General features: G+C 37.9%; 1 protein-coding gene across 3 annotated transcripts in view; it reads right to left on the reverse strand.

The window, feature by feature from the left end:
• The window catches only part of raph1a (Ras association (RalGDS/AF-6) and pleckstrin homology domains 1a), a 44,186-nt gene that overhangs the window by 4,488 nt on the left and 15,494 nt on the right, over positions 1-24,204 (reverse strand). For 2 of the 3 annotated variants that reach the window (XM_055159392.1, XM_055159357.1), the window contains 17 exons: positions 15,649-15,783; positions 15,098-15,209; positions 14,883-15,019; positions 14,312-14,536; positions 13,701-13,853; positions 12,986-13,147; positions 11,100-11,174; positions 5,245-5,322; positions 4,031-4,105; positions 3,829-3,913; positions 1,556-1,677; positions 1,408-1,473; positions 1,158-1,301; positions 959-1,069; positions 701-799; positions 471-591; positions 78-208 (listed from right to left, as the gene is read on the reverse strand). In XM_055159392.1, coding sequence (XP_055015367.1) covers positions 78-208; positions 471-591; positions 701-799; positions 959-1,069; positions 1,158-1,301; positions 1,408-1,473; positions 1,556-1,677; positions 3,829-3,913; positions 4,031-4,105; positions 5,245-5,322; positions 11,100-11,174; positions 12,986-13,147; positions 13,701-13,853; positions 14,312-14,536; positions 14,883-15,019; positions 15,098-15,209; positions 15,649-15,783 — 2,031 coding nt within the window. The remainder of the gene's footprint in view (positions 1-77; positions 209-470; positions 592-700; positions 800-958; positions 1,070-1,157; positions 1,302-1,407; positions 1,474-1,555; positions 1,678-3,828; positions 3,914-4,030; positions 4,106-5,244; positions 5,323-11,099; positions 11,175-12,985; positions 13,148-13,700; positions 13,854-14,311; positions 14,537-14,882; positions 15,020-15,097; positions 15,210-15,648; positions 15,784-24,204) is intronic. The other variant, XM_020936282.2, reaches the window with a different exon arrangement.

Here is a 24,204-nt window from a genome sequence, read left to right on the forward strand (position 1 = left end):
ACAAGGGATCATGGCAAATGCTGTACAATGCTGGTCAGGAGGTTGGTTAGTGACCAGTCTGATTAAAGCACACGTACCTCTCCTTGAGTCCCTCTCCTCCAGGCGTCAGAAAAGATGGAACTGACCACACTTTGGGAGCGGGTGTGGCTTGAGGAGGCCAGCTCAGACACGCCGCTGTCTGATTGGCTGGAGTGGTTTGACTGGGATTCTACAACACAAAAGACAAAAGGTATGAATTGCTTTGAGTGCTTCTGACGTGAAGTTTTCTAATTATTACTTAGATGGTCGTTTTACACCAGACAAGTGTTGTGTTTACAATTACACAGTGTAGTGCTGAGTTTTTAAAAAGGAAGTGCTTTATCTCTGTCATCAAGTAGGATTTTTAACTAAATCTTAAATTATGTTCACTACATTTTATTTAAATGGATAATATAAACCCATACTATTTAAACAGTACTGATAGGACAGACCTGGAAGGCTTGAAGAGCTAGATCCTGACTTGATAGAAGATGATGACAGGGAAGACCAGTCATAAGCAGCCTCGGACCTTCTCACAGCTTCTTGGTAGTTAATATACAGCTGTTTCCCATACTAAAACAGAAAACAAATAATGCTTTATAAAACGACACGATTAATCAAACAATAAAGGCAGAAAGCATCATATTACTTGCCGATTAAAACACCATAATGTGAATTTTACCTTGGCAATTCGAATACTGTTGATCCACTGTTGGAGGGTTCGGACATCATCACAGCAAAGGTACTTGATGTACTGTGACTTCTTCTGGATCTGAGGATGCTGCACATGAACACATTTTTTGGTTATTATTGTAATTATTGGTTTTATATGGTCTTTTACAGAAAAATAGTAAAAATGCAATACATGGATCCATAAAAAGGAAATAAAATCTCTAATGCTCCTATGTGACCACTAGAGGGCAACACATCCACACAGTACCTTGAGCACCATGCAGTAGTCTGTTGGAGCCTTGTATTTGCTCTTGTAGTCCTGACCATAGTACACATTGACATGGTCCAACTGGAGAAAACACACCAAGTCTCTGGAGGCCTGGAGACAGTTAAAAGTATGTCAGTTTGTGTATAAATTATTACATTAGCCTATAGGTTTTTGTCATATTAGAAATAACCAGACTGACCTTGGCCTTTCCTTTGGGGACGTAGTAAATACCAGATGCCCTCAGCAGAAAATATCGCTTCTTCCACGATTTCTTGCCGTCTTCTTTCAGCCACAGTACTCCCTCCATCTCAGGAACAGAAACAGAGGTGCCTCCAAAACACTCCTAATGTATATACAAAATGGGGCTTGTTATTAAAACATCATTTAAATTCATTTGATTGTCAATTATCAAGTTTGATAGCGGAAATAACTGTGGAAAAACACATTACCTCCAATAGAGCTTCTTTGTTTCTTTCAGTCATCTCACATGTCTCCTTACGGCCCAGCAAATAGTTCTTCAGGGTGAAAAGAAATATGGGATTAAAATGCCTAGTGACATCTATGTAGACAAATCTACAACAAAAATGTGTTTCTTACCTGGGGATTTTTGAACACTGCGTACTTTTCGATACGTTCAGTAAACATCAGGCGGTTCTGGCTGTCTCTGGTCCAGTTGAGTAAGTTCTCTACCAAGTTCTCATGATCCTCAAAAATACGCTCTACACAAAAAATTATTGTAATTAGCTTATTTTTAATAATTAACACTCAAGGTTTTGATCAGATTTGGAGATAAATGTTTTGTTCCTTGAGCCACAATCTGAATAGCAAAGCATAGCACATTTATTTTTAGTCAACTACTGATCAACCTAATAGAAGAACCAAAACAAAAACACGACTGCATTGTTAGTAGTTCTCCTCAGTGTGTGTATGGGTTTTAAGTGTCCCATTGACACACAATAACTCTGTCCCAAAATATGGCTTTTGGCTATACTTTGTCCTCAATGCCTCATGTAATGTCTCTTTGCTTTTGTCGAGCTCTTTCAATACAGAATTGCTACCAATAAAAATGCTTATATTGTCAGCTTTGACCTACTTCCAATATTTGGGTATGTTTGGTAAAGTAAATCCATTCTCATTTATTTTTACACAGGATAGCTTCCTTCCCCCCTCCCAAGTGCACTCTTGTTGATTATGTGTAATTAGAAAAATTCCAAAAAGGTATGTATATTGCTTTTCCTAGTTCCAAGTTTTTCACTCAAACAAATATATGTTTACATATATAATTGCTCTAAATCTTCTGGAAAATAATTTAAAGGTCATTTTATTAACTGAACTGTAAAATAGTGTAATTTGCTTTGGAGGTCACAGTCTGAAAATCTATTTTGCCTGAGGTCTAACAGCAGAGGACTGGTAGCACTGGTGTGTGTGTTTGTGTGTTAGTGTGAAAGTGCTACTGGTCTGAGCACCCCCTAAAGCTACCAATATTAACTTATTTAATTGATCAAACTACAGTCCAAAAATATCTTTCTAAGTCTGAATCTTGGGCACAAGCCTCGGTTTTACTCGTGGAGTAGATCTGTAGAAGGCATCAGATTACTAGTAGATTAGGCCACTTGGTTTCATAATGATGCTGAGTGGTTGTATGTGCCTGAAGATGTGGGTTAGATCACATGCGTCGCTGCCCAGGACCTAGATTATAACTCTGTGTGTGTGTGTGTCAAACAGAGGAGTGAGAGGAACTGAAGTCTGCTGTACTCTGAGTCCTGGAAGCACATGACTCCCTCCCCTGAACACATGGGGAGACATTTATCACTTTGTGTGGAACTAAAATCTGTGTATACACCCACTGCCTCCTTTATGGGGACACAGAGGAGGAATCATCTTTTGTATTGCATTCAGAAAAGTGCTCAGAAAGTTGCAGTTTTTACCTACAACCACATCATCAGCCTTACTTGCAAGTATTTAAAAAACAAACAAACAAACAAAAAAAACCCAATAAAAGCAAGTAATTGAAAATCTACTGGATATTTTGGACATTATGTAGAGATAGGGCCTATCAGTAGGGCAGTTTTGAATAGGAAGTGAATGACCAGTTTCTATTAGGGTTTACAATAAACTAAATGTAAAATAATGATATCTGAAAAATATCTGAAAAAGTTAGGTAAGTAGTAATTTTAAGGTAGGATCAGTCTCTCAGTAAATTATGTAAGTCAATGAAATGTCCCCAAAGGCACTGAAACCCTACGTATAACGCATGTGTGCGTGTGAGCCTAAATGTGTTTCAAGAGCTCACTTCCTCTCTGCTCACCTGGACATCTCAAAGCACTTTGGTCTACTTAGAAACAAGGAATTTATTTTGCATTGATCCAAAAGATTCCACAGCTGTTGTATGAGTTCTAAGCGTCCTATAATGCTCTATAATGTAAACAGTTTAACCTTGGAATAAACTACTTTGAGATCCATTAGTTGGTAAAGACCAATCTACTCCTTTGGCTATACCCATAAAAAATAATGAATCTTTTACAATAGTATTTAGTCAGTGTTTTGCTCATATCCAGTCCATCCTTTCAATACTAGTTACTGTAAATGTTCAGTTAACAGTTTTGAGTGTCATTTTGGTCAAGTAAAACAAAGTGAAGTAAACTGATCTATGCAACAAATAGTAAATCACAAAATGCAAACATCAGATTACAATGTCTTTTAAGCAACAATTGTGCAATCTTGTTTATAGTGGATAAAATAATTTGAGATCTATTCAGTCTTAAAAAGACTTCTTACTACTTATTTACCCATAAAAATGATTAGCTGTCTAGATTCTGACACAACCTCTGGATTGTGATAATAGAGAACCCAAATGCTTAGTTGCTTACCCATTTGCAGCTCATTAATGGTTTCCACCAGAGACCAGTCTGGACTGTAACCACAGTGAGACTTGTCCAGCAGACTGTCTAGAACCTGTAGAACAACAATAAACTCATTACTACTACCACTGTTTATGTGTATTTGGTCAATTAATTTATGCCTATTATGCCAAAAGGCTATGCATGGTAAAAGTATATATTCTGATCTCACCTGTCTGACAGTCTGTCTCTCGTCCACCATCATGGTCTTGGAGCTCTCATCTGACAAATGAACACGGATCACCAACTACAGAAAATAAGACACAACACAATACATCATTATAGATAACCCAAAACATTTCAAATTATTATGAGCAGTAGCCCTCTATATTGCAAGATGTGCAGACACTGAATAACTGTGAGACTGAGAGAAATACAAAAACTAGAGCAAACCATACAGAGAGTGTGTTGAAAGCTTTGAGACTTGGTTTACTGCACACTGCCAGGAATAGTGCCAGACTATGGAGCAGATATAGTAACATGTGATTCTATTTAAACATTTATACACAGTCTTTAAGTGTATAACCTATATTTTGAACATTACTATACCCCCATGCAATATTTAAGCCAAGGAGGAGCTTGTAGGAGGAGTAGTAGTATTTCATATCAAAAACATGTAGTAGATTCTGTTCTGCTACAAAGCAAATCTGCCTGTGTCTTATGTTGTGCACAAATATGGTATACAATATAGCTGTATGGTAAACACATATCATATGTGTATATGTCATCCAGGTAGGTTTCACATCACATTAATCATAAATAATAATAAAAATGACACGATTTCAGTGCTACATTTGACCATATTTCAGATCTAAAGGCAACATTCTATTGTCATATTTTAAAATTTGTAAAAAAAAAAATTATTATAAAGAACTGGTACAGAAGCAAACATTTACAGTTTACAGAAAACATTATTTTAAATATAGCCTTTAAATTCAATAAACAGTTGCTAATATGCTCAGTTTTTAAAGCTTTGTAGAGAACCTACATAACTGAGTTACATGAACAGGTAGCTAGATATCAGATTGTCATTGCTTCTGTAGTAGTAATTCTCATCTGTAATCCACCTCTCTCCTTTCCTCTCTTTATCACCCACCCTGTCTCTCTCTTTCATGCTCTCTCCCTCCTCCCTCTTTCCTTCTCCCTGTGTATATGGAATTGGGACTTAGCTTGCACTGTTCATTATGTTGAGTGCTCCTGTCTGTGTGTGCTGACCCCAGCTGTTACTGACCATTGCACAGTAACACTGACCTGACCCAGAAATGCCAGGCAGTTGGACACGTGCCAGACATTTCACACACATAGGATCTTTTACATTTTTTTCATCTTGCATACTGGTACACATGTGCTGAACTTCATTACCCATCATGCACCATCATGACTCACCTTCTTCACCTGGGCTTCCTTGATTTTCTCCAGAGCCACACGGATGTTTTCGGCCTTTAGCTTGGCAGCTTGTTCCTCCTGCATGAACACAATATGCAATCAAAGTTAAAAGTTAATACAATGAAGTAGAGTTACATTTCAACACACATTTTTACAATGACTCACTTACCTGATTTCTCCAACAGGCATTCATTTTATTGGAGCTTTGATATCAAATCTGTGTCTGCCTATTGTTACGGACAACAACTCCTTTTTCTAATTCCAGAATATCATATCACACATACCATTAAAAATATTTTTACAGTCCATCAACCAATTACACAAACCTATATACAAGCAATGCACAAGACTTTAAATCAAAATTTTAATAAAAAATATATAACTTTACATAAATATATATATTTATTTTTCTAGATAATTTTTGAGTCCATCAAACTCGTAACATCCAACTATATAATCAACTCCAAGGCAAGAGCAGGCAGTGCAATTCTCAAAAGTCCCAGTTCAGCTCCACTTAAAAAAATAAGATACTAGATGATTATTAAATTATCTAAATATTTCCTCAATCCATCTTGGGTTCCACCTTCTAAACAACCAAGCAAAAGCCAAATGATTGATTAGATAAAAACGTCTGAAAATTGCAAACAAAAATTTTAACAGTGCAAAACACTTCTCCTTCTCCTCCTCTTCATAATCGCCATCGTTGTGATACTTCTGGTTTAATGCCAGCGCACTACATGTTGCCAGACTGACATTGTTTCCCTGTAGTGGGATTAGACCCAAGTCCAAACCATGCCTACACAGATATTTGAATCATAAACAACATCAACTATAAAGTAACAACCAGGAGTCCTCCAGTCGCCTCCAAGTGCTCTAATCTCTACTCATCTACTTTTCCTCTGCACGCGTCGAGTTTATTGACCTCAGTAAAACTATCCAACCAAAATGATCAGATGCTAGCGAGGTCTGTGAGGGATTTGGCTCAAATCTAGAAACAAAAAACATCAGAAAATGTAAGATATGAAATAATGCAAAAATCTTCAAAAAACAACAGTCAATCCACAAGCATTTTATCTAGCTAAAAAACGAATCCAGCGCTGATAAACCAAAAATCCAAAAGGCAGCATCGCTACCTGGTGCTATGTTACATCCTCTCTGCTCGATGGAGACGAGTGAGAGGAATGAACAGAAGAGGAGCGAGAGAGATGGGATGGGGGAGGGGCCATGTGCAGTGCCAACTCCAATGCAGAGGCAGTGATCTCTTTATCTCAAGGTCTGAAAAAAAGAAAAACACTCCTCCTTTTAACTGTTCTTACTGCACCTCCTCTGTTTTTACTAGTTTCTGAACATAAATATAGGCTGCACATTATGAATTTTCAACTAACATGATTTCTACCACAATCAATGCCATGTAGTGATGTTCAGGTCTTCAGTTAATCAGTATTAAAATAGGCTCAGTAAAGAAAATTAACATAACTTAATATTTTGTCCACTGTCAACTGGACTCCAGATAGTGTGTATTTTCAATAAAAATTAAAAAAGGGGGAGTGTGGGGATTACTAAGCATCATAACACACCACCTACACCTACTTAATCATGTTCATGGGGAAGCAAAATACATGTGTCTGGTCTTATCAATTATTTCCACAACAGGGATTAAAAAACTAATATCCTGAGAAGTCATCACCAATAATACACACAGTTATTATATATTTTTGTCTACTGTACAGCCCAGTTAAAATGCTACTAGTATGGATCTCGACTAGTGACACCAAGCTCGCACCCATCTCCTTTAAGTCACTATGAATTAGAGTTTGTGTATATGGCCCAGAAGAGTCGCTCTAAGTCACACTCCGCAGGAGGCGAATTGTGAAGCAGCGAAAGGGCAGAATGACAGGAAGAGCAGCTCAGCCAATCTCCTTATGTGCACCCCCACCCCTGAATCCCCGAATGACTGCACCAGCAAACACTGTAGCCCCACTTTTCATAAGCGGATAGCCATTCAGACAGCTGAGAGCATTATGGTAAACTCTAGTTTCTGTTTAGTCTTTTAGAGATGGAAGTACAGATGCAATACAAAACATGAACAGCAATGTGAGAGTAAATAATTAAACAACCTGTCTAATTCAGTATTGTTTTATACTGTTTTTTAGTTTTGGACATCCACCACTATTTTTTCTTTTCATGCAGAACTTTGCGTTGACATTGGGTGGCATGCTGCATAATGTGTTATGCAAATTGTTTAAAATAACAGTGATATTTTTGTCCATCTTAATTATTTTTCCCACATAATAATCTGAATTAACCGATTATGTAAAACAGTTGCTTCCTAATGGGTAAACAATGGCCTTACATAATGACAGCTTTCACTAAAAGCTCCAAAAATGACTAACTTCCAAATCTCTGAAGATTAACTATGACATAATTTTATAATTAATCATCTGCACTTAACAATTAAACTGCAGGTATAACTGTAGTGCAGTCCAAGTCTGTATTATATAATAGTATAGTGTTGTTACTTAAACTACTAGTACTATTACAAGTACAACATACCTGATGCCAACTATATTGTTCCTCAAAAACATGTAAAATTCGGAAAAGATGTACTTTTGTGACATGGCAGCTAACACTTTCGTCTCACAAAAAGGTTTTGACTCAGCTAAGGTAGTACTGAACAGGTCTAGCTCAAGATCTGGAGATGAGACCCCATGCTCTGCTCTGAAGTCACCCACTGTTCCTGAATGCCCCAGCGCTACTGCAAGATGGGTCAAATGCAGAGGACAAATTTCCCTACAGGGACAGTAAATAATACCTTAACCTCAATGTGTAATAATAAACCACTAATACCAAATGACACAGACTGGTCCAAAATAACTAAGGAAGCGCACTATATGTTGATGTTTTCTTTCTCTTCTTTCTTGCAGAATATCTGCGATGACACAGCCCCCTCTGCTGAACTCGGCGTCATCTGTCGCTCGCAGGGTAAACAGTTTCTCCGCATCTCATAGATATTCACTTGACCTACATAATAGAAGCTCTAAAATTAGCTACGCCCCGGAATGCACTGGCTCCCTTTGAAGTTATAAACTGTGTGTCCCTCCTGAGCACCCGTACTCTCAGAGCAGCAGCAGACTTATATGCAGCAGAAATGGGTCGGCAGAAATGCATTGTGGGTAAATGACTGCAGTTATTGCTGTAACACTGACACAGAAAGATGAGCTCTCATTGCACTACATACTGTATATATTCACACATACGATAAGTACTAACAGCTGTACCCTGCAATCCTTTGTAATGACCACAAATAATTACACCCTCAAACTAATCACTGCTACAGGACATAGACTGGCCCCTCGGACTATAATCTTAATCTGGAATCTCAGGGTTCCCTCCGCCTCTGACCACTGTTTTAATCTGGAGCTCACGTTTTTCACTGCAGCTACCATCAATGCCATAAGAATCCTCTACTTGCAGATTACAGAGAAAACAAGATTGTATGGGAGTAACAGCTGCCCAGAGAAATAAATGGATCTTAAAAGTACAGCATTAATCTGACTAGAAATCCACTGGGGTTTGACTCACAGTTATAGTTATTTAGTTATTGTGTTATTACAAGCAAATACAGACCTTATTTGATCTTATTTTATATTTTTAGTACATTTACGATAAACAGTCTTAGTTTTATGTTGTACCTTATCAATGAAGCACATTTCTGGTTTGTGGATTTTCTTCACTGACAATGGCTTTTTTATCTGTTCAATACTGTATTCTCAACCAAGACATTTTAGCACATTTCTGATCGATTATCATTTAAGAAAATAAAAAAAAATCTGTATATTTATTTTTGTCACCATCATCTACATCGACAGGACAGTTTGCAAATTACCAAATTATTTTGCTAAGCCATAGTATAATGATCTGAACACCAGAATCTGGGGCCAGATGCCAGCCGTATGACAAAGTGTGGACCAAGCTCTGCATGAAACACAACATGGGAATGACCCCTCTCTGAACCAAAGAGGATTATACGCACCAATCTGGCACGTTTCTCTGTGTCAGCCAATCACCCGGCATCATCTACATCAACATCCAATCAAATCATGCCATGGGTGTTCCAATCATTAAAAATCTTATTGTTTAATCTGTATCTAACACCCCCAGTGTGACAGGAACATAAATGTTAGGCATTAAGCAGCCTACAGCTTTATCTTAAGCCGTTTCCATGTCCACGTATTAATGCATATTATGATGTCATCCTGTGATACAAATTCAATATAAATGCACTTGAATACATACTATTTTTATTAGTTGGTAATTAACTACAATATTATTTGAATAATAACTACATTAACAATGCATGTTGAAAATATCCTTACAAAACCATTATTATACCTACTCCAAAGGCTGACTCACTGCAAGACTATTTTACAACACACTAACCCAGAAATTACACCAAGCATGTACTTCAACTGATGCTACTTCTGATCATTCCTAACACATTTCTTCATGATCTACTTCTCTAAAACAAAGTTGTGATAAACTTGTAGTGCCCGCCTCAGAGGGCACCTGACCTGCACCAGCTCTGAACAACAACAATTAGACCTCAGCTTGTGCCATTATGGCATTGATCAGCATTAGCACAGGCCTAATCTCTATTACTTTAACTGGCTCAGCTCCAAACACATTACAGGCACAAAACAAACCTGCTTAACTCCCATTAGCGTGCTGGTTTATCTGGAGTCACACTCACTGCTCCACAGGAACATGATCACCACGCATACACACAATTCAACTATTAAAAGGTGCACTATGTAGCTTTTCTGATGGAGGCATGTCACTTGTTCATCTGCATGGAGATCTTATTGCTTTTAACCTAGAATATTTCGCAGCATTTAACTATCTATAGCATCAATTTCAATAAAGTTTGGTATTGTATTGATGAAAATGACCATCAATGTGAACAAGGTTTACAAACCTGTTTACTGACCTGTAACTTGGCCTGCTTGTTTCCATGGAGATAGGTAAGACTAATGCCATACTGTGGATTCTTTCAGGCAAAGCAATAACATATCCATTGTGACAAGCAGTGGGCGAACCCTCCACCAGAAACGTTGTATAGTGCAGCTTAATTTTCAGAATATGGTGTTTTTATGCAAAACTAAGCAGACACCGATTTGTTACCATCAAAATGTAATAAAATGGTTGGAGTTAAAATTTGTTAAGATGCACAGGACAATGAAAAGAGGTTTCTAACTGAATTCATCCCACAACTTAATACAAAATATATGCAAAGTTCATATTAAAAAGTCATGCATGGTTTTACATAATACGCCTTACACCAGACAAAATCAATAGTCATATTCTCAAAGCTTTACACTTGATGCAGGTTAATGCTGCATTTGAAGGATGACTTGGAGTTTTAAGTGGTTTATAATGGATCTGGAGACTCCTTGTAGCCTTTTCAGTTCAATACAAACAGCTTTAAAAATACATGGGAGGCATTCTGAGCTATTTAGCCTTACGGGCATTGACACAGTTACACAGTATGACAAAGTAAACTGTACCAGATTGTGGGCTTTAATCAGCTACGCTTCCCACAATTACATAAACTACATAATGTATTTTCTATGTTAAAGCTTTGAGAATAGGTATGACAATAAAAAACACATGACATTAACTGCCCCAAATGCTTAACATGAATCACATTAAGAGATATACAGAAAAGAGAGCATGCAAGTGGGTTAGCATGCAAGACTTACAATAATTTAACATGCAAACTTGTTCATTCATGCACTCAAACTGATGCAAGCGAGAGGAGCGGCCGTAGCGTGCGTTTGTAGTGATTTTGGCGTCACCTTGGTCAGGAGGTGGGTGGGCTTTCCTGCTATATTTTTCAGAATCAGTGAGGTTTCCCTGTCCAGATAGGAGTGCTTTAAAAGGACAGAGAAAAACAGATACAAAGTCCAGAGTGAGTGAATCAGGTGTGCGCATCATTGGTGGATTGGCAGAGAGGAGGTGGTGAGGCTGGGAAATTGCAAATAAAGTGGGCAGCAGTTGAGTTAAAACATAAGTCGAACATTGATTTTGCAAGTGAACAGGTGACACACAGAAGACGACATCAACATTTCTTAAACTATATTAAATGTAAATATTGCACTGATAAAATGTGCTTTAAGAGTTTTTGTTTTTGTTTTGTTTTTTTACTAGAGTGATCAGAACATTCCCAAATATAAAATGTTTTCAGACTTTTCCAAAAACTAGAGAGTTTGAACTAATACTAATACATTAAGAAAAAATATAGCGATAATACTTGAATTTTCTAGGATTAATCATTATCATTAAATATCCTATTTTAAAGAAGGATTTAGATTTTAGGACTAAATACAATTTCCCTAAAACTAAAACAACATACATACATACATGCATGCTGTAATAATAATTGTGGCTAGCACTCATGTCTTAGAAGGTTCCGGGTTTGATTTCTGGGTCGCCCGGGCCTTTCTGTGTGGATTTTTCATGTTCACTCCCCATGTCTGGGTGGGTTTCCTCCTCAACCCAAAACACATGCTACACAGGTCTCCAGGAAGAATAGCTGATAGCTAATGGAGGTCAGTTGAAAACAATACTCTAAGATCTGATCTTTAGCAAAAATGCAAGAAAAAAGAATTCAGTGTTGTTTTCTATGAACCTCACTAATGTCTCCAAACAATATTTATCTCTGATTCAATGAATGTGCTTGTGTCAACACCTTTTGGAGTATTGTAAATGATTAGTAATAATAATTGTAGTAATAAATTAGTAATAATTGGCCAATGATTTTAATGTGTTATCAAGAACCAACCCTTTTTCTATTTAGAGACATTATGACACTCTCACACTAATCAGCAAGACAAAATTAAACAAGATTACTTGTTGAAATATGACCTAATTTCAAGGAGTCATTATGTAAGATAAGAGGGATCTATGAGAGGGTGTGAATTAGGGTGTTTAGTGGGTTGATTTAAAACTTTATATCTTGTATTATCTCTCCATTGACTCTTATTTCAGAAGCTTGCTGAGTCACTCTGCTCCTTTGTCTCATTTAACCACTTTATTCTAGTCACTCATTTGTGCATTTTAGCTTCCTCTACCTCACTTGCAATCTTGTTAGCCTGCTCCTATTTACTGTCATATATGGATGGACAGATTAAAACAGAGCAACAGATCAGATCTTTGTAGCATCTAATGAAACTGAATCTTTTGAACAATTTGAACCTTCTTTGACACATTTACTGTTTGAACCCTGTTTAATATATAGTTTCTTTGTAAAACACTTCAAATCATAAATTGGGAGAATACTGATAAGGTAAACAGAAAAAATATTTAATTTCAGATTGGATAAAGTAAAGACTTAACATTGCAAAATGGAGTAAGACTGCATGCTTGATGCATACAGAACTACATTTGCAAATAAATGTATTGAATGAATAAAAATGACAGGTTGTTTAACAGTTTTAAACCCAAGTATTAGAGCTGAATCTCAGCAATTCATAGCTCCAGCAAACCTATATACAAGTTTTCTGTTTGAATAAATGCATTTTTGGCAGAAAATTATAATCAGCTTGAATGAAAAGCCCCAGTCAGTTGGCAGGTGGTGAGGTCAATAAAGCAGATTAATGCATAAAGAATCATTCATAAGAAAAAGTAGGATAACACCGTAGGTGAACTGTGTAACAAATAAACATGATTCTGTGACGCATACCTCTGTGCTGCTGTGTCCGGCGCCCTCTTCTGGCCCCTTTGAGCTCTGTCCATCTTCATTTCGGAGAACACTGTCCAAAGAGTCCATGGAGGAAGCAGAGTTCACAGAGACACCTGACGCTGAGGTGACAGATGAACGGGATGACTGGACAATTGAACGCACCTGAGAGATGAGGCAAATTCAACAAATCATTAAAATAAATAAAAGTGTGGCAAAAATACTCTGGGCATTTTCTATCATAATACAATCACATTTACATTTATCTCACAAGCGTAATAAAAGGTCATTATTTCATCAATAGTATTCAGTTGACATTTTGACTTGTATATTACACTATTCTCTGATCTATGTTATAAAGTTGTTTCCTCGAAAACATACCTGGAGTTGTAGTTTTGTTTCATTCACACGTTCAACACAAACCCTGCATATTTAGAGTTACTTTTTCAAACAGAAAAAACTGTTCCACCTTTTGATGTCCTGTGGTAATAGAGGATGTTCTCCACTGTGTTTTTAAACTCCATACACCTTACAAGGTGAAAGAGAGCATTTTGAGCTTTCGAGATGTAGACAGACACATAATAAAGGGTTAGTGAAACAAAACACAGCTCCAGGTATGAGGAGGTAACAACATTATAACATGGCTTAAACCTTTATTAACTAGCAAATTTCCATGATTTAAGCATAAATACTGGAATATGTATAGGGGTCCATTTACCTCATGTTCACTGACGGTGCCCACTGAACCTGTGCGTCTGTGCTGGCGAGCAGAGGACCCAGGGCGACGCAGTGGAGCTGAGGTGCAGGAGGAGGCGGAGCTTAGAGAGTGAGAGGAGGTCTGCCGAGCAGCTTCATCCATACTCAGAGACGCCTAAAGAACAGGCACCGAAGCATCCAATGAGACATTTTTGGTGTTTGTGGTATATATCTCCCACATTATAATACTTTATGCATATACATTTTGTCCTTTCCAAAGAAAATTATTTAAATTACTTTTCTCTACAGAAAACATGCTCAGTAGCTATTGGGAAAATTGGGAAAATGCTGGCACTAACATTTACTTTTAAGCTCTGTCTTGAGGTCTGTGAGACCCATTTATTGATTGCAGATGTTATTTAATAAGTAACATTTGCAATCCTTGACCAAAATGTCCACTGTCAATATAAAATAGCTAGAATATAGATGCAATACATAGATGCAACAGATGCAATATTTTTGGTAATCATTTCTTTGAGAGTGATGAAAATGGGAAAGTTGGAACACCTAATTAAAAAGTAACAAGTAAGTTCACTTTTCTTTCAAATATAGCCTAATTTCATACTCCCTCACCTTCTCCAGCTGAGCTGTGATGTCATCCAGACTGAAGTTGGAAGCCAGCGCCGGTCTCCCATGATGCCCTGGGGCGGCTCGGATGGTTCCTGCAGGTGAGGCTCTGGTGCTGCTACTGCTGCTGCTGGCCCCACTGCTGGTGCCTCCTCCACTCACACTGTTGATGCCACTGCCCCCTGCTGTCTGCCTTGTGCTACTGCGACCTGCGGGAGGCTTCTGACGCACCTGCACACAAAGGAAGCAGATACTACTGTCAGATACTACTCCAACACAGGCAACCCCCCCAAAATAGCAAATAACTTGGGACCCCCACTGTGGAATGAAATGATGCCAGTTTTAATTCAACCAGAAAAGCATATTAAATCAGGTTTAATATTGTTTGTTTACATGAAAGAACCTTATTAAAAATATTTTAATGATTTTTTTATATTTTTATAATATATTTTTGCCTTGATTTTTATAAAAAAAAAATACTGCTTGGAGGTCCATGGAGCATTCCCTTTTACTATATATATATTTTGTTTTAACATCTTAATTTCAAATCACCCCTATGAATGGGTAAATTTTGTACCTTTGTGTCTGTGAGCCCAAGTCGAGCCATACCACCAGCGCCAGGTTTGGTGTTGATTGTGTTGAGTTCTTGTTCAATGGATGAGAGGTCGGCCATGAGGGCATCCAGGTCAACATTTTCTCCTTGGTTCAATGCCTCTGCAGAGGAAAATGTGGTTTTAAAATGTTAGTTATGCATATTGATTCTTTAGTGCTAGATTTGCATTTAAGTCATACCATTGATGTTATATATTGAAAATCTGTATGAGAAGTTGGCCATGTTTGTCTCCTGCCTGAGAGGGGCTTTCTGCTGTTTGGAGCGGTCAGTGGGGCGGCCATCGTCCAGGCTCTAGGAGACAGTAAAGGAGACTTGGTCCTTTATCAGTTTCACAGAAGCGTATTAAGTACAGGTTATGTCACAAGTCAATTACAAGAAATTTATGTACTCTGAATAGACTTAATTAATCTTCTTATGAGGTGTAGTATCATTTCAATCGGACACATTTATGGCTAGAACAGTACATTATCAAGGGCACAGATATAAAGCAGCTCAATATTGAATTAGATTTGTGCATGTTATTCTAGATTTGGCAGGTAATAAAGAACACTGTTGCAAAACATTACAGAAAAGACTGTACACTGAAAACACTGTTGTCAATTTTACCTTACCACTAAATAAATCCTCAATCAAAATGTAAGAAATTGCTTTGTTTATATGCATACATTTCAAATCCATAATGGTAGAAGACGGTACATTTTATTAAGTTAAAGGAGGACTGTTCCATTACCTGTGTGAGTTTGTCAAGCTCTCCTAACCAGGCCCCAAACATCTTATCCAGATCTTGATCCTCTTTATCACTATCCTCCTCCTCATCTCCATCTTCCTCTCTCACCTCCACCTCCTCATCTGACAACTGCTCCATCTGAAAGAGAACACAACAAACATGCATCAGATTACACTGTGTGAGGTGATAGCTCCCTCTTGTTGCAAGCCACTTCAACATAAGCACAAAGAAGATAAAATGAAGAATCAAGGTCATAGAAAACAGCAGGTTGCCTAAAATTAATTAAGTTCTCAGATATTGCTCTGTGCATGAACTGGCGCCTGCCCCAACATACCAAACTACTTGATTAAAACTAATTTACTTTAAAATGCTGTGTAGTTAGATATGATATACATTTTTACTGTTGTACAAGATTAAGACAAAACCACAGAAAGAAAACAAGCTCATTAGCTAATCTATTAAACGAAAAACATCTATTTCCTCATTATGACCCCACATAATTCATTTAATCACCTCCTCTCCCCAGTGACACTGTGACTGTGACACCCAGTGTTCACCCAGTCGACCCACAGCGTCGCCCAGGGCTCACTGTGCTATTCCTGGGAAGAAATCCTATTGTCACCCCCCCCCCCTTTGCTTCTCTCTGGAGAGGGGCAGCTACCCAACATATACATACACCCAAGACACATATGCACAACACACAAATGCACAAGAAAGATTACAGATCAGCATGTGCCTGGCCTACATAGAAACACATGAAGAGAACACAAGCACATATGCTGCAGCGCTACAATTAGATCCCTGTGGTCTGGAGGTCTGTCATTTGGACCATGCACGTGTGTGTGTATGGTGTGTATGTGTGTGTGTGTGTGTGTGTGTGTGTGTGTGTGTGCGTGTAGTTAGGGGACTGCTAGGGGACTAGAGGAGCACTGTGAAAACTCTTACAGCTGCCCAAGAGGAGACCAAGACCAATAAATGAAGCCTTTTTTTCAGGGAGAATCAAGTCCAGCTCCTAAAAATGTGAGAAGGAAATTCAATTCACGTAGTGTCTGAACTGAGCCCCTCTGCACTGCCAACAGCAACACTTAACCTTTAAAAACTGAAAGTCCAGAGGTCCACTTTTTCACACATTAGGAGAACAGGTGGGGGTCCTGTTCAACTAAAATGGTACTTCCTTTTTGTGCATATGGAACACAACATTCACGTCCTTGAGGGTTAATGTTTTGAATTTAAGACTCAACCTGGGAAATAAAAGTACAAATATTTAAGTAATAAACACTGATGCACTGCCCTTTGAATATTATAAAAGAGTGAAAGCAGTTTACTTGAGCAAACTAGGGTGTGAGACTGATTTCACTATCAAAATATTTGCTTGTGCATTACAGGCCCAGCTGGTCAAGCACTGCTAACAGTTAACATAGACTCGTCAAAATGAGAAGTTACAATGCAGCTTTCAGCAATACACAGCTACAGAACATAAGCAAGACAAACAAAGTTTATTTAAATTGAAGTACACAGTTGAATAAGAAGTTTAAAAAATAGTTTCAAATTTATGCTCAAATAGTGAATTTATAAACAGTTCCAGATTTCCAGTTGAAAGGTCGGAAGAGAAATATTTGTCTCATATCACCACACAATCAAATTATCTGTCTTTTTGTACATCTATTTTGTAGCTTTTAGAAAACTTGATTTACCATAGAAAAACATAAATCAGAGACTACACAAACAGTGGTTAGTTAAAATATCTCCATAGCTAAACTGCTCTTTTCACTGTGTTGTTTCTGCTACTATGATATTGAGATACCACAAACTGTACTGCCTCTGAGTTTGTTCCTTTTCAAACTGAGCTGAGAAAGCAAGTCCTCGCAGTGTACCGTGTGTGTCCAAAGTAAATAGTAATTACTCTGCTGCTGCTGCCACACTCCTGTCTGTCACTCCCAAAGCATGCAATCAGTCCTCCTACATCTGCCTGTTCTCGCCATCTATACTCCTAAAAATCACATTATTGAACCAGTACTCCTCATTCCCCAGCCTTTGATTTTGATCAGCTGATCAAAGAAAGTAATGCTGAGGAAATATATTGGCAATCTACCAAGTACAGTTGTTATTTTATCATTTATGTTTTAAAAGCTGCAGGGAAAGATATATCAAAACATATCATTCAAAACATAATATCATTATATCATTCAAAACATAAATTTAATTATTAATTTCTCAATAAAATTTTTTGTAATTGAATGGAGCAGTAATTTTGAAAATTTTATAAGATCTTGTGTCTATATGATATTCTTCATCAGACAAACAGGAAGAACTCAAAGATCCGACCTTTGCACTCTGACCTCACACAGGCTAATAAATCTGGAAGTTAACTCAGCTGCTGTCAGCCACTGTGGAGGGTATGAGCTCGTGTTTTGTTTTTATTGGAAACAAGTGCAATAACAATGATACCTGGCTTTAGCTGAACACAAGCTCTGGTCTATTATTGTGGATTAGAATAGGGTTTGTGTTGCCTTCAGGGTCATGATCAAAGTGCGGTAAAGCCAGCTACTGTTAACCTCCATTAACTACCAACTCACACTAATCCACCATAAGGCACTGGGAAATGTGCGTCTCTACCAAAGAAAATATTTGACCAGCTTTCCTATATTTTGTTGGTCTTCAGCCATATAAATCAAAAAGTAACAATCATATGTTTTTCAAAACGGTCAATAATGGGCCAAGAGAGATATCAAGACAAAAACTCGAGCTATACATTTTCAAGCCCAAAGACCTAATACTTAAATGGCAGTGCTTAAGTAGGGGCTTTACTTAACTTGACTAAACTAAACTAAATCAAATTTGATTCTAAGAAAAATAAAAACATTTTTATGACAGCAGACTTATTGTCAACACAAAATTAACATGTGGTCTTAAACTGAGAGAAGCCACTCTAAAACTACTTATGTGATTAGTTTTAGTATAAATTAGTATCTTTATGACAACTCTAACAACAACTACAACAACAAATATGAGCTTCAGTCACAAAGTGTCATTACAGAACCAAATCGCAGAGATCTGTTTACCTGGCTGGCCAAGATCTGACATTAAGACCTTAAGACATTAATTAGCCATTGTTATCTTTATGATTAGTCTGACTGTCAGTCCAGACTAGTGTGTCTTCACAAAATGCATCTTATCTTTCACAATTTCATCTTTATTAAATATAATCCAATGCTATTAAAATACAACAAAAATACGGCAGTAAACTTCACAAAACGTGTTATAAAACTCACATGGGTGCTGTTCTCTGGGGACACCCTGGTTTCCCACAGAACGCCTGTCCCTGAAGTGGTCCTGCTGCAACAACCAAACCAAAACATAGACTTTGGCCCCTCAATTCCCCCTGGCCTGTTCCCACGGCTCTGTATCGGGACATCTCTCTCACACTGTGGGTATTTTTAGGCCCGGGTGCCTGGTTTGTGTGGAGTGAAAACTATAAATCAGATGTAGAAAAATGAAGGCTTGAGTGCATCCAGGCAGTTAGTGGGGATGCCTCAGTGTCACACACATGCAGAGGGCACACCGCAGCAAAGCCCGGCTCATGAGAAACATCTCCCCAATAGTTTAACTGTCTTTAATCCACAGATCAAACAGACCACAGTTGGACTAACACATACTTATTGGCTGCTTAAAAATGTCCTAATACGAGGTCTGTACAGTATTACACCCAAAGTTGCAAAACTGTATGTTCAATATCTTAATAACTACTTGAATGACTTTTTCTGTTTACACAGAAAGATTAAAGAAGACACAATATTCTTTATCTCTGCTGTGTAATCCCTCGGTTCCCTGGACTGGACACTCATCAAGTCATCAAGTAACTTTTTCATTTCTGAGGTTCACTTCTGGTATTTTGTAATGAACTATCACATATGCACATGTTGTTATATATATCTAAAATAACAACTTAATAATATAATCAGGTCTGTGGAGTTACTGTTCAGAATAGAAAACTAATTTGCAAGCTCCTGTTAGTGGTGAAATGAAATTGCTAAACTTCTGATACATCATGCTTGCTAATATTAGTGTAATAATAATATTAGTGTAATGATAAAGCTGCGATGTATAACTTCACACTTTTTTCCACCTCACTAAAGGTCAAGTTGTTGCACGGCCCCTTACGAGCGAATAGACCCTTTGAATTACCCCTCATACACATCGCTATTGTGTATTTAGTTCTCAGCAGGAAGCATAATTAGCTTGAGGATTCACACTGCTCCATCTATTCGAGGCCACAGAGTGCGTTTGTGAGTGGGTCTGACGCTCTGCCAGCTCACATGGCCACTCCACTGTGAAAGTGTTCAGTCTCAGTAACACAGGAGACACGCATGTTACCAGGGTCGCTCTGGGTAACTCCAGTCTGAAAACAAAAGGATTAACGATCATTGGACACAACCAGGCCAGAAGGGTTCATAAGCGAGCTGCAAGGTACAGTATGGTAGCAGCAGCAGTTTTTCTTTCTTTGCACACAGCCCTGGACTGGAGGTGGAAGAAGTGGGTTATGCAATATTCTGTTGCTACAGGGCTGCAAGATTAATCAGAATTGCTGCAGTTAGCAAACAGAAAAGTTTATTATTAATGGTGCACTTACTATTTTACTTTTCTACGCTGCATATCTCCGTGAAGATGCTAGAGCTTTGCCTGTCTTATTTTTCAGAATGGTAGTAAACGTATTAATCTCCATGTAGGTGATGCCATCAGGCCAAGTTACAAGTCAAATCTGTGGAGAGGGGACATCGTTCATCATCACATGTAATTGAATAAATGTAAGACAGATAAGTTTAATATCATATTATGGAACATTCAAGGCAAAGCAATATTTCCACAGAAACAAGCAGGTAGCACACCCGCAACTAGTGAAATTACATAGTGCTTCATTAAGTAGTACATCTAAAATTATTTAGTAAAAACAGTTGACACTGTAGTAAAACATGTTTTGAAATGCATGCCATTTATTCCTCTCACAAATGCTCCTGGACATGTTTAAAATAAGTCCTTAAGTAGATATTACTCCCTAAATATACATAAATGTGCTGCTATGAGGCACATTTTATATACATTGTTTTAAATGTCACCTTAGGTCATTCTGCCCCTACAATCAGCTCACATTAAGTCATAATCTAAATGCCAGATAAGCTCAAAATTAAATGTAAACAAACTCAGCAGTGTGCAACTCATGATTCGGTTGCATAAATGAAGGTGGTGTTTTCCTTTGATTCAAACTCCCTTTTTCATTTGGCCTCATACAGGACGCATGATGGAGGGAGAGGGGAAGAGGAAGCAGAGGAGGAGAGGAGCTGCCGCCTGCTGATCCAGTGCAACAATGATATCACTTCCCTTGGGACCAACAGAGGGTGACATCATTTCCTGTCTGCTCCACAGCTTCACATGGACATCTGCCTCTGTCTCTCAAAATGAGCCAGGTCTGATTCAAACTGGACACAGCTGCAAGTTCTGGGACTGTCTTCCGTAATGAAATCTTCACATAACACAAAAGCCTGGTGTCTTTCCCCACACAACAAGATGACAAAATGTACACCAATCTGCATCCACTGGATTGCATATAAATCCTAGTGTTTCTCAAACTTTTTCACACTTAGAAAACTCTAGAAAGGACTAACTTAGAGGACACCAGAAAGGACCCAAAAATGTGAATGTGAATAAAATACCACATTTTGTGTACGAGCAATACAGTAAATGGCAATAAAATATGTTTGCAAAAAAAAAAAAAAAAAAAAAAAGGAAATATAGGCAGCATAATTTTCTGTGTAGTTATAGTAAAAGCTAAGTTTGTTCATATATGTGATTCAAAGATGACTGAAATAAACTGATGGCTGGTTCCTATAGATACTGCCTAGTGTCCTCAATTTGCCCCCTTCATCTGTGCATAACATGTACAGTTAAACTCCCAGAGCCCAGACCCTGCACACTCAGGTACAACAGCTGCTCCTTTGCAACATGACACTGACCCAAACTCACTGCTGTATTCCACATTTAGTCCCAGAACAAACGCGAGCTATTTCTGCTCCACAGAAACAAAGAGGAGGCAGAAGGAAGTTGATCCCAGTATAAGTAAATAGATTTAGCTGCAGAGCACTCAGATACTGTGGATGGATACAGTGCATGCCACAACAATAAACTCCCTGTTGGCCACAAGCATTTCCTCAAAGTCAAGCCGCCCCAAAAACGTTGATTCAAATGTTACGAGGCATTTAAATCAGCCTATGTGGAAGAAGAACAGTCTGGTATCTGATTTATATATTTATATTGTGTGAATTGGACACAGAGGGTAAGCAAGCATGCTTCACATGAGCCAGATGTGTGGTGAAGGTACATAAATTATACTGATATTTTTTCAGAAGGGGGGATGGGTTCCTCCTCTATTTTGCAGTTACCCAATTCAATTAATTCTGTTGTCCCACTGTTGTTAAAAGGAAGGGCTGAAAAGTATATTGACAGGATTTTAGTCCATATTCTACATTTAACAAATTTTGTTCGCTATAAAATTCTCTAAAACAACACAATGAAAACTGCGATAATGCTCACTCATTTCAAGTGTAAACACTGTACTTGTGGAGAAGCTAAACTAAGAAAATAATTACAGACTTTCACAGTAACAGACTTCTTTCTACGTCCATTGTCCAACCAACAGTTTTGTAGTCCTCTTCACCATTCAAGTTTATAATCAGACACCGTATTAGCCTGTATGCTGCCGACACCAAAAAAACTCTAGGCAACACAGAAACACAGAAAATTAGCTACTCCTAATTGTTTTGGTGTAGTTCATTTATCCACTTTAGTATGATTCTTACCAAAACAGTCGCCAATCTGTATGATTTAACCCAGTCCAAAAACATGACAAAAACAGAAAAAAATAAACCCTATTCACACAAATCCATACAAATTTGGGCAACATTATGAAGGTGAGTGCAATATCCTCCTCCTCTTTCACATCCCAAGTTGTAAAAAAAAGTTGTAAAAAGACTTCTCTTAATGTTAGTGGTGAGCAGATTACTGAAATAATACTGTGAATAAGATATGCAAAATTTGTCTGATAAGTAAACCTCAACTCACACAATTAAAAATACAAAAAAAAACAACAAAAAAAACAAAAAAAAAAACCCTCCAAAAAACAGAAATGTGTTAAAGCAATATAATCTGGACATGATTATCAGGATCTTCCAGAAACTATAGAGACATTAATTTCATCAATACAGCCCAACCCTATCTTAAATTTAACATAATCTCAGTTGAGTACCTTTCTAGACACATAATATTTGAAGTTTAACAGGCCAAAAGACCCTCCCTTAGGCCATAAAGGAGGTCACGGGGAAAATCCCTAAATCTGGACATGTGAGAGTGGGGTTGCCTAGATCAGAGAGAGGAGAAGACACACACAGACCACTACGGACAATGACTTGAGCCTGCAGCTATTCAGGCTTCTGGGAGAGACAACCCAAACTTTCCTGAGCCCAATCCATCATGGAGCAAGCACAACCAACCAAGAGTATCATGTCTCTTTCCACTATTTTTACCAGACCGCTTCCGGCTGTTGCGTAAAACTACATTACGGGCGTCTTAAATACATAGGGATGACTGTGCAGGGACCGCAGCTTCATAATATGAGCTGGAAGGATTGGCTGTGGCTGAATACGAGAGACACTTGCCACAGAAAAAATACTTTCCCACATAATTGAAATGAGATGAAGGAACAGCACTGTAAGACATGCTAAGGATCGCAGAGCAGTGCATTAGCTTTAATAATAATAATGGGTGGGTTTATTATAATATATTGTGATGTGTGAGCTACTGGGTCCACTGTCCAAATAATTTCCCTTGTGGATCAATAAAGTTTGTCTCAGTATAAGTCTAAGTCCAGGGCTCAACAAAGTGGATAGAGAGGTTAGTTGGGACTTCATGTTCTTTCCATGATACTGGCGTCCTTCCATAGTTCAGTAGATTTTACGTGAACTGGTGCGTTTTTTACAGTAATAACAATGTCTACGTATGTGTCTTTAAGTATTAGCCCTGTGACTCTAACAGGCCACTAGGGTGTCCAACTTAAAACCACACATTTCTCTTTGGGATAGGCTCCAGATATCCTGACAAACATTCACAAACATTTGATATGGCAGCCTGTGCTTTGCAATTTCCCTGATGAAGCCATCTTTTGGAGTGACATAAGTGGCTAATCTCAACCATTCCTACTTGAAATATAAATCTTTTTCTCATTATGTAAATTTCAAGACTGAAGAATAAATATATCACATAATATTTTGTGAATGATGTGGATATAAATCTGACATAGTCAGTACTGTTTTCACATACTTGCTAAATACCACATACCCTGCTGCAAGTAGATGGAGTCTAGCCATTGCTTTGGACATTTTATAATGAATTCAAACTCTCTCTTCTCTGAAAGTATTTAAATCTGCCTGTGCCAAAAATATGACTTTAATGTCCCAAGTCCTTTGAAAATAGATATAATAAAGCATAGACTAGTAGTCAATATGTGTGCCA

The sequence above is a fragment of the Boleophthalmus pectinirostris genome, unplaced genomic scaffold, assembly GCF_026225935.1.
Source record: "Boleophthalmus pectinirostris isolate CB_2022bp ecotype Guang Dong unplaced genomic scaffold, ASM2622593v1 HiC_scaffold_1, whole genome shotgun sequence".
In the NCBI taxonomy this organism is placed as follows: Eukaryota; Metazoa; Chordata; class Actinopteri; order Gobiiformes; family Gobiidae; genus Boleophthalmus; species Boleophthalmus pectinirostris.